The sequence below is a fragment of the Saccopteryx bilineata genome, chromosome X (genome assembly GCF_036850765.1).
Source record: "Saccopteryx bilineata isolate mSacBil1 chromosome X, mSacBil1_pri_phased_curated, whole genome shotgun sequence".
NCBI lineage: Eukaryota > Metazoa > Chordata > Mammalia > Chiroptera > Emballonuridae > Saccopteryx > Saccopteryx bilineata.
Window position 1 is genome coordinate 66115577 of NC_089502.1, and position 16360 is coordinate 66131936.

At 35.3% G+C, this 16360-nt stretch overlaps 1 protein-coding gene across 6 annotated transcripts in view; it reads left to right on the plus strand.

Annotated features, from left to right (window-relative positions):
* Positions 1 to 16360, plus strand: part of RPS6KA6 (ribosomal protein S6 kinase A6) — a 136556-nt gene that overhangs the window by 48770 nt on the left and 71426 nt on the right. For all 6 annotated transcript variants that reach the window (XM_066249207.1, XM_066249206.1, XM_066249211.1 and 3 more), the window contains 3 exons: positions 6142 to 6258; positions 14196 to 14277; positions 15544 to 15624. In XM_066249207.1, coding sequence (XP_066105304.1) covers positions 6142 to 6258; positions 14196 to 14277; positions 15544 to 15624 — 280 coding nt within the window. The remainder of the gene's footprint in view (positions 1 to 6141; positions 6259 to 14195; positions 14278 to 15543; positions 15625 to 16360) is intronic.

A 16360-nucleotide genomic window follows, 5' to 3' on the forward strand; every position in this document is an offset into this window, starting at 1 on the left:
ATCAGGATAGGAAGAAATTTTTGAAGACCATTTACTCTTAGGAAAAAACAAATGGATCTCTGATAAGTACAATATAACCTTATTTCAAGCTACATTGCTACCATTGTCATGCTTTAGAACCAAAGTAAGGTGGAGAAAGGAAGGAGGATTGTAGCTGCCAAAAAAAAAATCATTTTAATAGAAAATGAATATAAATAGCCTTGGGGAGGCTGAGAAATATTGGGCAATAGACAAGAATGTGGCAGGGAAGACTAAAGAGAAAAGACCAGTCCATGGTCAGTGGCTCAGTGGTAGAGCGTTGGCCCAGCATATGGACGTCCTGGGTTCGATCCCCAGTCAGGGCACACAGGAGAAGGAACCATCTGCTTCTCTTCTCCCTCTCCCCCTTCTCTCTCTTTTCTCCTCTAGCAGCCAGTGACTCAGTTGGTCCGAGTGTCATTCTCAGGCACTGAAGATAGCTCAGTTAATTCAAGTGTAGGTTCCAGACGGGAGTTGCTGGGTAGAACCTAGTTGAGGAACTTGTGGGAGTCTGTCTCCCCTCCTCTCACTTAAAAAAAAATGACCAATGTTGGAAATGAGTATACTGGAGTGTATCACATAACTTGACAGTAAGAGAGAGCTTGTGATGGACACATGATCAAACACTTATGTAATAAGTATCCCTGTGTGCATATTTGTATGCATACCTATAGTTATATATTTTCATATCTATATTAATGTATAACTATGTAACTATATATACAGGATGGGGCAAAATTAGGTTTGCAGTTGTATATACATGAAAGACAGTTTATTCTTTTAATTGTTGTTTATTATTATTTTTCATACGAAAAAAACTAATTTTGCCACACCCTGTGTGCGTGTGTATGAAGAACCTAAATTCTGTTTTTGAATCCTGACCACATATCGGAATCATCATGTGGGGAGGTTTTAGCAAATACACATGCCTGAGCACCACCCTAGTTCTACTGAGGTATAATCTCTGATGCTGGGACCCAGGCATGTGTTTTAAATAAATTTTTATTCAACAAATTACTTTTACTTGCAGCTAGGGCATTGTAAACTACTGTCTATATAAATGCAAACTAGCTAAAATTTAGTAGTAGAATGAGTGGTAGTTGTTTGCCTAAAGACATATGTGTTTGTTAGAAAAGGCAATTACCTGGTCAGTACATCAGTATCACCATTTTTGAAAGTGTAGATTCTGGGATCATTATGCCCTTCATTTGTGTTGTGTACAACACAGTACAATAGAAATACCAAACATGAATAATCTGGAAAAATGTTTATATGCCTCACACTCTAAGGAAAATTCTTATTTTATTAACTTTAGAAATATTGTCATTACAAAGTCGGGTGTATTTAAAATGGACAAAATTCCATTATATAGAATGGGTATCCTGCTTCACTCTTACCTTCATGCGTTTAAAAAACAAATTCTGGATACATATTTTTCTGTTTTTTTAAAAATACGTTAAAATGATTTTGAGGTTTCTTATTAATTCATTTTACCTTTAAACTCTTTAATTTTTTTTAAAACCAAATTTTAATGAGAGTAGGGGAAGCAGAGAGATAGTCTTCGACATGTGCCCTGAACGGGACCCAGTGGGCAAGTCCACTAGGGGTGATGCTTTGCCCCATCTGGGGTGTTGCTCTGTTGCAACTGGAGCCATTTTTTTAGTGCCTGAGACAGAGGCTATGGAGCCATCCTCAGCGCCTGAGGCCAGCTTGTTTGAGCCAATCAAGCTGTGGCTGTGGGAGGGGAAGAGAGATAGATAGAAGCAAAAGGGGTAAAAAAGCAGATGGTCGCTTCTTCTGTGTGCCCTGACTGGGAATCGAGCCTGGGACATCCACACCCCAGGCCGACTCTCTACCACTGAGCCAACCTGCCAGGGTTTTTTTTCCCCACACAGACCAAGCCCAGTTTGTTCATAAAATGTGATGTTTTCTGCCATCTCATTCATAAGCTAAGGAGGGCCTTAGTCTAACCACAGGCTAAGACGGATTTAAAAAAATGTGAATTTTATGGTATGTGAATTATGGCTCAAAAAGAAAAAAAAAGAAAAAGGCAGAAGGGGCTCCCACCCTAGAAAGGTGCCTTGTTTATGTAAATACGTCTCTATGTATTTGCTTCCTCCTCTCAGTATTTGTTCCGCTTTCAAGGGAAACATAGTATTGTAACTATAATGTGAAGATGGTCTCCCAACAGTGAGGAGAGTTTTGCCTCCTCCTCTCCTCAAAGGCAGGACTTGGCTTCTCCTGGGTGGCAACTCCTTACTCTAGCTCTTTTCTTCTTGACTTGCTCTTAGTTCTGCAGCTTTTATATCTATAGCTTACTCTCCGTCTGTATTGGCCCTCACTTCGCATGACCTCCTGGAATTAGTCTGCGTATTTTTGCTCACTTCTGCTCTGATTTCCGTGATGTTACAACATCACGCCATCCTGTCAGCACAATAGCACACAGCTATTCCCAGGAGGGGTCCAGCCCTGTCTCTGCTCCTTCCCGCCAAACCTTGAGAGACAGCGGTGCCCTATGTCAAGTCACCCACACCTGGCCCGCATCCCTCTGTTCCACTCACCCACTCTCCCAGTCTCTGAGCACGGGACAGCTACACAGGGCCATTGTGTGGGCTGTGCCCCTCGGACACCACCTGCTCTACAGGGCAACCCTCCCTGCTGGGCTCCTAGGGTGGGTATGACCTTACATTGGCAAATTACTGAAGAACAGGAGACATTTTCTGCTTCCCTCTGTAGTTCTCTTTTTCTCCCATGGCTGTTTTTACTACCCACGGAATGTAGGCGATGCAAGCCGCTGCCCTATGGGAGGTACAGTGTGCCTCGGTCAGTCTAAAAATTATCTGTCCCTACTGTGCACGTCAGCTGTGCACAGAAGAAGCACACCTTCCGTTCCCACCTTTTTTTATTATTAAAGCTTTTCTTCATTCCCTTTTTATGAAATTGGGTAAATTTCTTTGGCTGTCTGTGCTCAAAAGATCAAACAAGTACTTATTGTGCTAAGCATTAGGAATGCAGATATATACTGGTATATGTGATAATACTTGCACTCAGGAAGCTTACAGTCTAGTTGGAGATTAAGAAAAAGTAATAAATTGTTACGTTGTAATAATACACGGTGGCAAATTCTGGGAAAAGTAGTACTTTCTCATCTGGTAGCATTTTTTATGCTGGAAACTTTAGAGTAATGCTGCTGAAAATGGAAAAGAATATTGCATGCTATTTATTAATTTAAATATTTTTAAAAATCAGTGACAGTTGACATTCACTACTATTTTGTATTAGTGTCAGGTATACTGCACAGTGGTTAGAGACTCATATACTTTACAGAGAGATCCCCTGATATTTCCAGTTCCAACTTGGCACCATGCATGGTTATTACAATATCATTGACTATGTTCCCTATGCTCTAATATACAGCCTCATGACATTTTGTAACTACCAATTAGTACTTCTCAATCCCTTCCTATTTTTTTTTACCCAAACTCCCCTCCCTCTGGCAACCGTCCGTCTGTTCTCTGTATCAGAGTCTGTTTCTGTTTTGTTTGTTCATTTATACTGTTCCTTAGACTCAACAGATGAGCGAAAACATATGGTATCTGTCCTTCTGTGATGGAATTATTTTACTTCGCATTTTTCACGGATGGGATATGTGGATTTTTATTAGGAGAAGAGTCAATGTGTAAATGTTTTTATTTAGAAGGCTTGCTTAGGTTTGGTGAAAATCACTAGATTTAAAGTTGTCTTATAGTTCTGAACATTTTTAAAATTAAAACTGATAACCCTGGTTTATAATAATGATCTTCAACCTAGCTGAAATTGAAGTGCCTTCTTAACATAAAAATACTGTATTGTGCTCAATATAAAATCACAGACTTGGAGGGGACCTTAAAGACCTCTCTAACATGACCTGTTTGTCATGTGAGAACACTGAAGAAAAGTGGTTTCTGATTTGGACAAGGTTGTTTGGTTATACATGCCAGAGATAGGAGCAAAAGTAGTAAACTCTGTTGACTCTTCCAGCAATGTTCCTTTCTCTAGAGAAAACTTCCAATCAGTATGTTTTTGTTATATTCCATTTTTGAAGGTTAGTACTATATTCACAAAACCATCATATTAATAAGAATATACAAGCTGATGTTTTTGGCGCGCGCGCGCGCGCGCGCGCACACACACACACACACACACACATATATATTGTATTGCAGAGGTTTATACAGATAGGCCATACTTTAATATAATCCCAAAACAACTACAAGGCATATGTACTTTCATTTAAAAAGGTTCTTTTAAAAATTTATTAAATTTATTGAGGTGAGACTGGTTGATAAGATTATATAGGTTTCAAGTGGACATTTCTGTGTTACATAATCTTCATATTGTATTGTGTATCCACCACCCAAAGTCTGTCACCATATATTTGAACAACTTTACCCTTTACGACCTGCCAGCACCCCTTCAGTCTGGTAACCACCATATTGTTGTCTTTGTCTACAAGTTTATGTTCGTGTGTTTGCCTAGTTTGTTCATTGTTGTTTTCAGTCTTATGTCCCACATATGAGTGAAATCATATGGTTCTTAACTTTTTCTGTCTGACTTATTTTCCTTAGCATGATATTCTCAGGGTCCATCCATGTTGTCACAAATGGCAGTATTTTACCTTTCTTAATGGCTGAGTAGTATTCCATTGTATATATGTACCATATTTTCTTAATTTATTCATCTATCAAAGGACACTTCAGTTGTTTCCATGTCTTGTCCACCATGAATAATGCTACAATAAGCGTAGGGGTGCATATATTTTTATAAATAAAATAAATGTTTTCAATTTTTTGTGGTAGATAATACAGAAGACGGGTTGCTGGGTTATATGGTAACTATTCTTAATTTTTTTGAAGTAACTCCATATTCTTCATAGTGGCTATACTACATAGTTCACGTTCCCACCATCAGTGAATGAGGGTTCCTTTTTCTCAACAACCTCTCCAATATTTGTTATTACTTGTCTTGTTGATAATAGCCATTCTCTTGGGTGTGATACGGTATCTCATTGTAGTTTAGATTTGCATTTCCCTCCTAGCTAATGTAGTTGAGCATCTTTTCATATATCTGTTGGCCATTTGTATGTCTTTTTGGGAGAATTGTCTGTTACGTCCTCTCTGTATTTTTTAATTTGATTGTTTGTTGTTGAGTTGTATGAGGTTGTTTTTTTTTTTAATTTTTTATTTTTATTTATTTATTTTAGAGAGGAGAGGGAGAGAGAGAGAGAGAGAGAGAGAGAGAGAGAGAGAGAGAGAGAAGGGGGGAGGAGCTGGAAGCATCAACTCCCATATGTGCCTTGACCAGGCAAGCCCAGGGTTTTGAACCGGCGACCTCAGCATTTCCAGGTCGACGCTTTATCCACTGCGCCACCACAGGTTAGGCTGTATGAGGTTTTTATATGTTTTTGGATATTAACCCTTTGTCAGAGCTATTGTTTGCAAATATCTTCTCCCATTTAGTTGGTTGCCTTTTTGTTTGGTTGGTAATTTATTCAGGTGTGCAGAATCATTTTAGTTTGATTAGTCCCATTTATTTATTTTTCTCTTTACTGTCCTTGTCTCTGGGGTCAAATTCACAAAATCTTCTCTAAGACCAAGGTCCATAAGTTTAATACTCACGTTTTCTTCCATGTAATATTTTGTTTTAGATATTATATTTAGGTCCTTGATCAATTTTGAGTTAATATTTTCATATGGGGAAAACTGTAATCTAGTTTCATTCTTTTTTTTAATTTTTAAATTTTATTTAGAAATTAACTTTAACAGGGTGACATTGATCAGTAAGAGTACACAGGTTTCAGGTAAACATTTCTGTAGCACTTAAACTGTTGATTGTGTTGTATAGCCACCACCCAAAGTCCGATCATTTTCCATCACTGTATTTGTCCCTCTTTTCTCCCCCCCTCTCCCCCACATCCCCTTCCTTCTCTTCCCCTTCCCCCTTATAACCCTTTGGTCTATGTCCATGAATCTGTTTTATATCCCACCAATGTGTGAAATCATATATATCTGGTATGTTTTCTGGCTAAGTTTTCATAAGATGTTGCAACTGGATATGAGTATTCTCTGGGTTTCCTTTTTACAGGATGAAGGAGTTGTTAAAGAAATTCTTATTACTCATCATGTTAAGGAAGGATATGAGAAAGCAGATCCTGCACAGTTTGAGTTGCTCAAAGTTCTTGGTCAGGGATCCTTTGGAAAGGTAATGAACGCCTTTTTCCACATTTGTTTCCCTTCTAAACGTTTACCAGGTGTACACATTGATAGAACTCTGTTTAGTGTGCCAGTTCTAAACTTGTCAAAGGAGACATACACAGATAACTTCCTAATTTCGCTCATGTTATTTCTGTTGTATTTTAACCCCATTTATTTATACTTGTCCACAATAATCAAGGTTTTCCAATACCCCATGCTCACTTATTCTCTAGGACAAAGTATAGTGTGCTTTAGCTGCCTAAAGCAAGGTGGTTTGATTTATGTAAAAAAGGTTCTCGTTTTCCAGTTCACATGCTAACATGATCTCAGCTTGCTCTCTCCTGGTGATTTCAACTATATCCTTCAGCTCTAATACAGAAGTCAGAATGCATGTATCGATTCATGTGTAACTATATGAATTCACCTGTCATCTGCAGTTTGTGTATAAAGTACAGCGAGGATAGGTACTGAATGATCTATATGTTATATGAAACTCCTTCCTTTAAAGGAACATAAATTTCAAGGGAGAAAGCAAAACTGAGAAATTATCTGTGACATTCATTATTCAAATTGTTTATTAAGTGCTCAATGACATGATTTTTGGAAAACTATTTTAAAGGTCTGGTTCTCCACTTTTATGTACTTAACATCTAATACATGAAAATGATTGCATACACACAGTGACAGCCTTTAGGAAAATAACAATTTAGGAAGAAAGATAAGAAGAAACTACTAATTTCAGGGTGGCTGTGATTTAATTTTAAAGAGAAAAATTAAAGCAATTGAGCAATGATTTATTATGCTTTGAAATATTTTAAAAGAACGACACTTGTTAAACACCCATTGTGTGTCCAATAGTTGTAAAATCAGTATTGGTGAACATAAAATAGACATTAATTGTCTTAAAGTAGCACAATATTTGTATGGTATTAATATAACATTTGAAATAGAAACATTTTCAGGACACAGAACAAATGAAGGTGGATTATAGTTCAGCAGTGAATTGGTACAGGAGATTTATGAAGATGAGAGAGGACTTGAATGGTTTTTCTGGGGAGAGTAAAACTAGAAGGAGTTTTTAATAGATGGTGAGTGTGTGGGTTGTTCATAGAATTGACTTGTAGAGTAGTTATGTGCATTCTGCATACCTTTATTTTAAAAAGTTTTAAAAAATAGACTGACCAGGCGGTGGCGCAGTGGATAGAGCATCGGACTGGAATGCAGAGGACCCAGGTTCGAGACCCCAATGTCGCCAGCTTGAGCGCAGGCTCATCTGGTTTGAGCAAAGCTCACCAGCTTGGACTCAAGGTCGCTGGCTCGAGCAAGGGGTTACTCGATCTGCTGAGGCCCATGGTCAAGGCACATATGAGAAAGCAATCAATGAACAACTAAGGTGTCACAATGCACAACAAAAAATGATTGATGCTTCTCATCTCTCCATTCCTGTCTGTTTGTCCCTGTCTATCCCTCTCTCTGTCTCAGTAAAAAAAAAAAGTTTTAAAAAATATAATATTCATTTAACTATAATATTTTACATTATATTTGTGTGTTGTTAATTTATTTTATTTTATTTTTCTTTTCTTGTTTTTTTTTTGTATTTTTCCAAAGCTGGAAACGGGGAGAGACAGTCAGACAGACTCCCGCATGCGCCCGACTGGGATCCACACGGCATACCCACCAGGGGCAATGCTCTGACCACCAGGGGGCGATGCTCTGCCCCTGCGGGGCGTCACTCTGCCGCGACCAGAGCCACTCTAGTGCCTGGGGCAGAGGCCAAGGAGCCATCCCCAGCACCCGGGCCATCTTTGCTCCAATGGAGCCTTGGCTGCGGGAGGGGAAGAGAGAGACAGAGAGGAAGGAGAGGGGGTGGAGAAGCAAATGTGTGCTTCTCCTATGTGCCCTGGCCGGGAATCGAACCCAGGTCCCCCGCACACCAGGCCGACGCTCTACCGCTGAGCCAACCGGCCAGGGCCTGTGTTGTTAATTTTAGAAAACAAAGCTCACTCATATCCTAAATATATAAGTACTGTAATTAAATATCAGCTTAAAAAAATCATACCAGGGAAACATTTCAAGACATTTCAAGTAGTTCCTTTTTTATTTGATGTCTATATTGATTTATATGTGTATTTATTTATATCCATCTTTGTTCCAGTAAGGATTAGACACTTTCATAGCTGCACTTTTTGGGCTGCAGCTTATTTCATAGCTGAATGTTGAATAAAATAATGAAGGTGATGGAAGGAGAAAAAATTAGACCAGGAAAGATTAAATGAGAAATATACTCTGTTGTTCACAAATGTATGATATATGGGCCTATATGACTTCTAGAAGTTGGACAAAAATGAAGATTTAAATTTTCTGTTAGCCATTATAAAGAAGCTGATTCATTTAATTGTTTGATTATTTGACAGTATCTTTAATGTAGAATTAGATCAACAGGCCAGATAAATTCTTTTCATGGACCTTTATAAAGAGAATAGAGTATGACAAAATGAAATGTCTTCAGTAACATCTTCACATTAAATATAGCAACACACTGACAAGTTGTCAATGTAGTTCTTACATTCAGGAAACACTCAGCTTTGTCTGTGCAGGAACTTTGCTTTTTACAAAGGATATCAGAGAAGCCTTTTAAAATCCTTAATACTAAAAATACAGAATAAGAATCTTTATGCAGTTCTTCAATCAAAGAAATATTAGAGAAGTAGCTTATTTTTTTTTCTTCCTAGCATATGAACGTTTGCTTGTCAGTATTACATCATTTGTGTAGGCATTGTGTGGGTGTTACTTGTTACATGCTGAACGTATTTAGGAATTTAGCCAAGACAGTGAATCAGAAAAGTGTAGGAGCAGTTCCAAGAAATTTTGGGCTGCAGCCTTATTTAAATTTTTATGCAAACTTTCATTGTTAAATCTTAATAAAAGAAATTTTAGCCTGTATAAAGAACTGAAACAAATATATTTATAGTCCATTTAATAGAGAAAACCAACTAGAGTCATTTGTAAAATTGTACTTTAAAGAAGCATGCATTATCATCATGCAAGATGAATATAAAATTCTGTACTAAACACACCAACTATAATGCTGTTAATTTTCATTAATGTATTGATTGAAATGTGGTGTGCCAAACAACTTACATTAATTATTTTAAAACATAATCAATTAAAACACATAAATACATGTTTGAAATTGTCAGACCAACCTTTTTTTGTATTTTACATGTCAAGGCATATGTATAACATCTTTGGATTATATATTTTTTGACTTTTATGATAATAAAGACTTTATAAAATTTAACATGAATTTTTTGGGATATTAAACCCTTGTCTTTTCAAGTAATTAAATATCAAAAGATAGTTTTAAAAATACATGTTTATATCTTAAAATTGCAGGTCTTTTGTCTTTAATCAACATTAAAGTCAGTTGATCTTTTAATTCTCTTCAGCAAACACTAATTCTTAATGGAAAATATAAAGTTCTGATCAAGAGAAAAGTATTTCAGAATAACTTACTCACTTATTTCTCTTCTGTTCAGTTTCCAATAATTGGATTTAAATGAATTAAAATAAACATGTCTCATCAGGACAGATATATTTTAGATACAGCAGTTTGAAGTCATGACACTTTTTCTGTAGTTGATCATGGGAAGAGTGCTGAGTGACATGTTTTCTTTTGCTGGAGAAGTTTACCCCTAAGACCTGAAAAGTAAATTTCAGGTGATGAACAAATAAACAGTTACTTCTCTATACTGTGAAGGAATGGCTTCTATTATATGCTCTGTTGTGATACTGATGAGTATTAGAAGAGCTAGGGGAGAATTCGTTATTTTGTGTAAATGTCTAGTTGAAAGTTTGGGCTTTTTCTTTCTTCCTTGACTGCCTCTTTTTGCCTTCTATACTCTATTCTTTTCAGCCCTACTAAGGTCTGTATTTTAGAAAAGTGGTTCTCTAATGTCTTTTTACCCCTTGGCATCTGGAAGATACCTTCACATTGTCCTCAGGGTCAAAATTAGCCTGTTTCCCTGAAAATAAGACATTCCCCCAAAATTTTTAAGACAATCCCCTAGTGCAATTTTTTTCAAGCTTAGAAATATAAGATCTTCCCTGAAAATAAGACCTAGCTTGTCTTTAGGAGCAAAAATTAATATGACACTGTCTTATTTTCGGGGAAACAGGGTAGATTGTTGTACATGGAAATAGTCACAAGAAATTCTTGATGGAATTCAGAGTTTGTCTGGTTATGCTGATGTTTGTGATGACATGACTACAGTATATTAATAAATGTTGAGTTTTTGTTCCAACAATAAATGTGAATTCTTGTTCATGGAAAAATAAAATATCCCTTGAAAATAAGACCTAGTGCATCTTTAGGAGCAAAAATTAATATAAGACACTGTCTTATTTTGGGGGAAACATGGTATTTTATAATAATAGTGAGATACTATTTGTAAAACTTATGTCACCTTGGCACAATCAAAGCAGTGACTCCAAACTGTTTCAGTAGTCTTCAATATAACACACTTTCAGATTTTTAAGAAATACAAGTTTTACATAAGAATGCCTTTGGTGAGGTGTTAACACTGATTACATTTATAAATCTCAACCTTTGAGTACACTTCTTTTTAAAATTGTGCAATGAAATGAGGAGTATATATGCTGCAATTTAGCTACATATAAAAAGATAATGGTTGTCTTAAGACAGCACTGTGTGTTTTTATTTTGAGTTTTGAGCAAAACTAGCTACTTTTTTAAAGAAAATAAAATACTTAGATGAATGATTAACAAATTATGGTTACTTTAAATTAGATATTTGGTAGTGATTTTTCAAAAATTAAATGGAGTAAGCTATCTGTTTCACGGAAAACAACTGACAGTATTTTTGTATATGATAAAATTTGAGCTTTAAAGCAATAAATTAGAAATGTGTAAAAATTATTTTTGCCACCATAAACTTGATGTCTTCTCTATACATGAAATATTTTTTATCTGATTGTATTGCAGCTGTCAACATATGAAAGATCTGCAAAATTCACATGGTATTTTCAAATTAGACATGAGTACAAAATTCATTTAAAAGTAAGATAGATCAGTGGATTATGACATAACAGAATATGGACAATTACTTGATATGGTTTCAAATTCTCCATTGTGTTCTTCATTAATTTTTAAGAAACTGTCATTTGTCAAGTTCTTGTACCACAGCAAAGAAGAATAATTATATTAAAAAGTTTTTACACCATCACTCCCTTTTCCAAATATATATCTGTGTGAGATCTGATTTTTCTTCCTATACTGCAAGCAAAACAACTTAATTGCAACAGATTGAATGTATAAACAGATATAATAATCCAACTGTCTTCTGTTAAACCAGATATTAGAGATTTGTGAGAGTGTAAATCAGTGTCATTTTTTGCATTTGTTTACTGTTTTAGAAAATACAGTATCTTTATAAAATATTTATACTCATATTAATGGGTTTATTATTTTTAACAAATCAATAAATATTTTTTGTTTTAATTTCTAATGTGATAAATGTCAATAGATATAACCCACAAAAACAAAAGCATTTTGAAGTCTTCAATAGTTTTTAACATTGTTACAGATTCCTTATAACAAAAAATTAAGAACTGCTTTCTTGGAAGATTCTGATAAAGATAGTTCTACTTGTTGTGAAGTCATATTCACAAAATGACTTGACTCCTTTTGTTTCATCCTCTTGTCACATGATATAGATTAGGAAAAAGGAAACTGGTTATCTCCATTTATTTACCCTCGTCAGTAAAATTGAGTAAAAAAATTGAGTCTGGTTTTGGACATTAATGCTTAGTTTTGGAGGTGTGTGTGTGTGTGTGTGTGTGATAACAATTCATTTAATTTAATGTTTAAAATTTTGATAAACACTGCCCCTTAAATCAGCTTAAAAATAATATACAAGTCACTTGTTTGCCAACAACTGCAGATTTGAAAAAAAAACAAACAGGTGTGCGTCTGAGGTCTTAGCTTCTTGAAGTTAATAAATAGGTGTCCTATGACATTTAGAATACCATGATAATCTAGTTTGTGTGTGTCTTCTGTCTATCCAGGTTGAATGATATACTTTTTCAAAGAAAAAGTGTGATTGTTACTGTTCATTTATAAGAAATAAATTTTATTTTTAATGCTTCTGTTTTATTAAAAACAAACACTGAGGGTAGACTAGAAGGTATGTTAACTTTAATACACTTTCCAGCACTTGTTTTTTTGTTGAGCATAGCCTTTCTCACAGGTGTGAGGTGATATCTCTTTGCAGTTTTTTTTTTTTTTTTTTTTTTGCATTTTTCTGAAGCTGGAAACAGGGAGAGACAGTCAGACAGACTCCCGCATGCGCCCGACCGGGATCCACCCGGCATGCCCACCAGGGGGCGACGCTCTGCCCACCAGGGGGCGATGCTCTGCCCATCCTGGGCATCGCCATGTTGCGACCCTCCTGGGTGTCACCATGTTGCGACCAGAGCCACTCTAGCGCCTGGGGCAGAGGCCACAGAGCCATCCCCAGCGCCCGGGCCATCTTTGCTCCAATGGAGCCTTGGCTGCGGGAGGGGAAGAGAGAGACAGAGAGGAAGGCGCGGCGGAGGGGTGGAGAAGCAAATGGGCGCTTCTCCTATGTGCCCTGGCCGGGAATCGAACCCGGGTCCTCCGCACGCTAGGCCGACGCTCTACCGCTGAGCCAACCGGCCAGGGCCTCTTTGCAGTTTTGATTTGCATTTCTCTAATGATTAGTGACATTGAGCATCTTTTCATATGTTTGTTGGCCATCTATATGTCCTCTTTGGAGAAGTGTATATTCAGATCTTTTACCCATTTTTAAGCGAGTTGTTTGTGTTCTTGGTATATAAGATTTTTATATATTTTGGAAATTAACCCCTTATCAGATATATCATGGGGAATACGTTCTCCCATTCAATGGGTTGTTTTTCATTTTGTTGATTGTTTCCATTGGTGTGAAGAAACCATTTTTAGTTTGAGGTAGTACCATTTGTTTATGTTTTCTTTTGTTTTCCTTGCCCAAGGAGATGTATACAAATAAATTTGCTACAAAAAATGTCCAAGAGTTCACTATGTTTTTGTCTCAAATTTTTATGTTTTTTTAACTTACATTTAAGTCCTTTATCCATTTTGAGTTTATTCTTGTGTATGGTGTCAGTTGGTGGTCTAGTTTCATGTTTTTGTTTTTTTGCATGTATCTTTCCAATTTTCCCAACCTCATTTACTGACGAGAGACTATTTTTACTCCATTGTATGCCGTTGACACCTTTTTCAAGTATTAATTGACCATATAGACATGGGTTTGTTTCTGGGCTTTCTCTTTTGTTTCATTGATATATATGCCTGTTCTTATGCCACTACCAGGAAGTTTTAATTACAATAATCTTGTAATATAGTTTGATATTAGGTATTGTGATATATCCAACTTTCTTCTTTCTCAAGATTTCTGTGGCTATTTGGGGTCTTCTTTGATTCCATATAAACTTTTGGAATTAAAATGCCTGGTAACTTCTAAAATGGACCAGTAAGAAAGTAGAAATGAAAGTATCAAATTAAGGGTTATCACATTGTTTGCTATTTTTTAAGGTAACAAAAAGGATCTTGGATCTTAACAGGAGTTTTCTTAGCTCATTTTTTTGATGTTATATATATTTTACATCAAAAAATTCTAAAAGTCCATGACTGTATCATCTATTTTAAAATTTTTTTCTTTTTATAGTAGTATGCATGAGAGTGTGATTTTACTAAATGAATGAGAAAGTGAGGAAGTATTAACTAAGTATATAATTTATAGGGAAATATATATATTTATGAAATTTAAAATATTCAAGGACATATGTGTGTCCTAATGTGTATGTGTAGCAAAAATGGCTTGAAAGTGAATATTAATTTTTTTTCGTTTATTTTCCCTTTTAGGTTTTTCTTGTTAGAAAGAAGACCGGCCCTGATGCTGGGCAGCTCTATGCAATGAAAGTGTTAAAAAAAGCTTCTTTAAAAGGTAGGAAATTAGAAAGCTTATTAAAATAAAATTTGGTAAAGCTTATTTTAAGAAATACAGTATGTATCGCTTGTATAAGTTGATTAGTTTTAGTTTTTCTCTTATGTAAAATTTATTGGGGTGACATTGGTTAATAAAATTATATAGAATTCAAGTGTATGATCCTGTGATATATCATCTGTATATTATATTGTGTGCTCACCACTCAAAGTCAAATTTACTTCAGTCACCATATATTTGACTTGCTTTACCCTTTACTACCTCTCCCCCTTACCTTTGGTAGCCACCACACTGTTGTCTGTGTCTGTTTTGTTTTTCTTGTTTGTTCATTTGTTGCTTTCAGTGTTATATCCCACATATGAGTGAAATCTCATATGGCTCTTGATTTTTTTGGTCTGGATTTAATTTATTTTTTAATTTAATAATAATTATAATTTTCTAGCTGGTAATTGATATTTTTTAGGTTGATATTTGCATATGTCTTTTTACTTTTATTTAAAAATTGAATTTAACAGGGTGACATTGATTAATAAGAGTGCATAGGCTTCGGATAAACATTTCTATAGCATTTGACCTGTTGATTATTTGCAGACTCCTCACCCAAAGTCAAATCATTTTCCATCATCGTACATTTGTTCCTCTTTACTCCCCTCCACCCCACCCTTCCACTAAACCCCCCCTCCCCTAGGTAACCACTTTACTTTTATCTATGTCCATGTGTCTCAGTTTTATATCCCACCCATGTGTGAAATCATACAGTTCTTAGCTTTTTCTGATTTACTTATTTCACTCAGTATAATGATAATTGAATATATCTTAATTTAGTGAGAGTATAACTTGAGAAAATTTAATGGTATAAAAGTGACACATTTCATTTAATTAAAGTGAACTTTATTAGGTTTTATTTTATTTTTCTCTGTTCCATCTGTGCTTATATAATGTATTGAAAATGCACAGCTGCCTGCATACATTTATATACATAATCATCTAGGCTCTGTTAATAATAACACTGTGCCCAGTTTTAATCAGTAAACTCGTTTAACAATTAGAGATTAATGTTTAATTAATGCATATTAGCCTGTTTGTGTCACTTTACCCTGTGTCAAGATGTAAACTGAATTTATTGGCTTTCTGAGAATATGATAATTACTGTTTAGGAATATATAGACTGCAAAATTAGGCACTTATAAAGTTGGTGATTTTTTTATGGGATCTGTGTGGAAATTTATACAATAGTAATATATTCTAACTTTTTGTAATTTTTAGTTCGAGACAGAGTTCGGACAAAGATGGAGAGGGATATACTGGTGGAAGTAAATCATCCATTTATTGTGAAATTGCATTATGGTATGTGATCTCTTTTTTAATTTATGGAATTAGAGAGTGAAGATTGTCTTTTGAACAATAATATAACAGGAAATAAGTATTTCAAACTGATTTAGTATATCCAACTATATGAAAGGTATCTGAAGTAAGAATCAATTTCTAACTATTAGTTGCTTTTTCTAAATTTGTTGATTACATTTTGGAGTTCCTAAATTCTAATATAGCAAGCTAGCAACTTCTGATTATTTGTCTGGTAATATTTCTGTACCCTAATAGGCTCTACCTCCAGTGACCTTAGGCTATAAAATACTGTGTAATTTAGTCAAAACGTTCTGGTGTTTGGCTGTCCTCTTACATGTTCAGAGTAAGCATATTTATCTTATTTTCTGGTTCTATTTGAGAGTCATATAGTTTTATTAATCTAGTTGAGTCATTCTTATTTGTAGGGGGAGACTAATAGAAGTGAGAACTAATAGGTATTATGGAAAGAACATGAATTTAGAGTCAGTTCTGAGATTGAATCCTGGATCCATTGGTAATGTAATGTGCACATGACATTGTTGAGTTTGTCTTCCCTGGGCAATTCAAAGGTATAGACATCATTAAATCACAGGTACAGTCTACTTTGTCACTTTCAATTTTTGAAATTTGAAAAAATATGAGCTATTGATTTTATTATTAGAAAATGGTGACATTATAATTTAATAGTACATTAAAATATATACTCAGTTTTCTCTATAAAAAACCATCAAGAAAT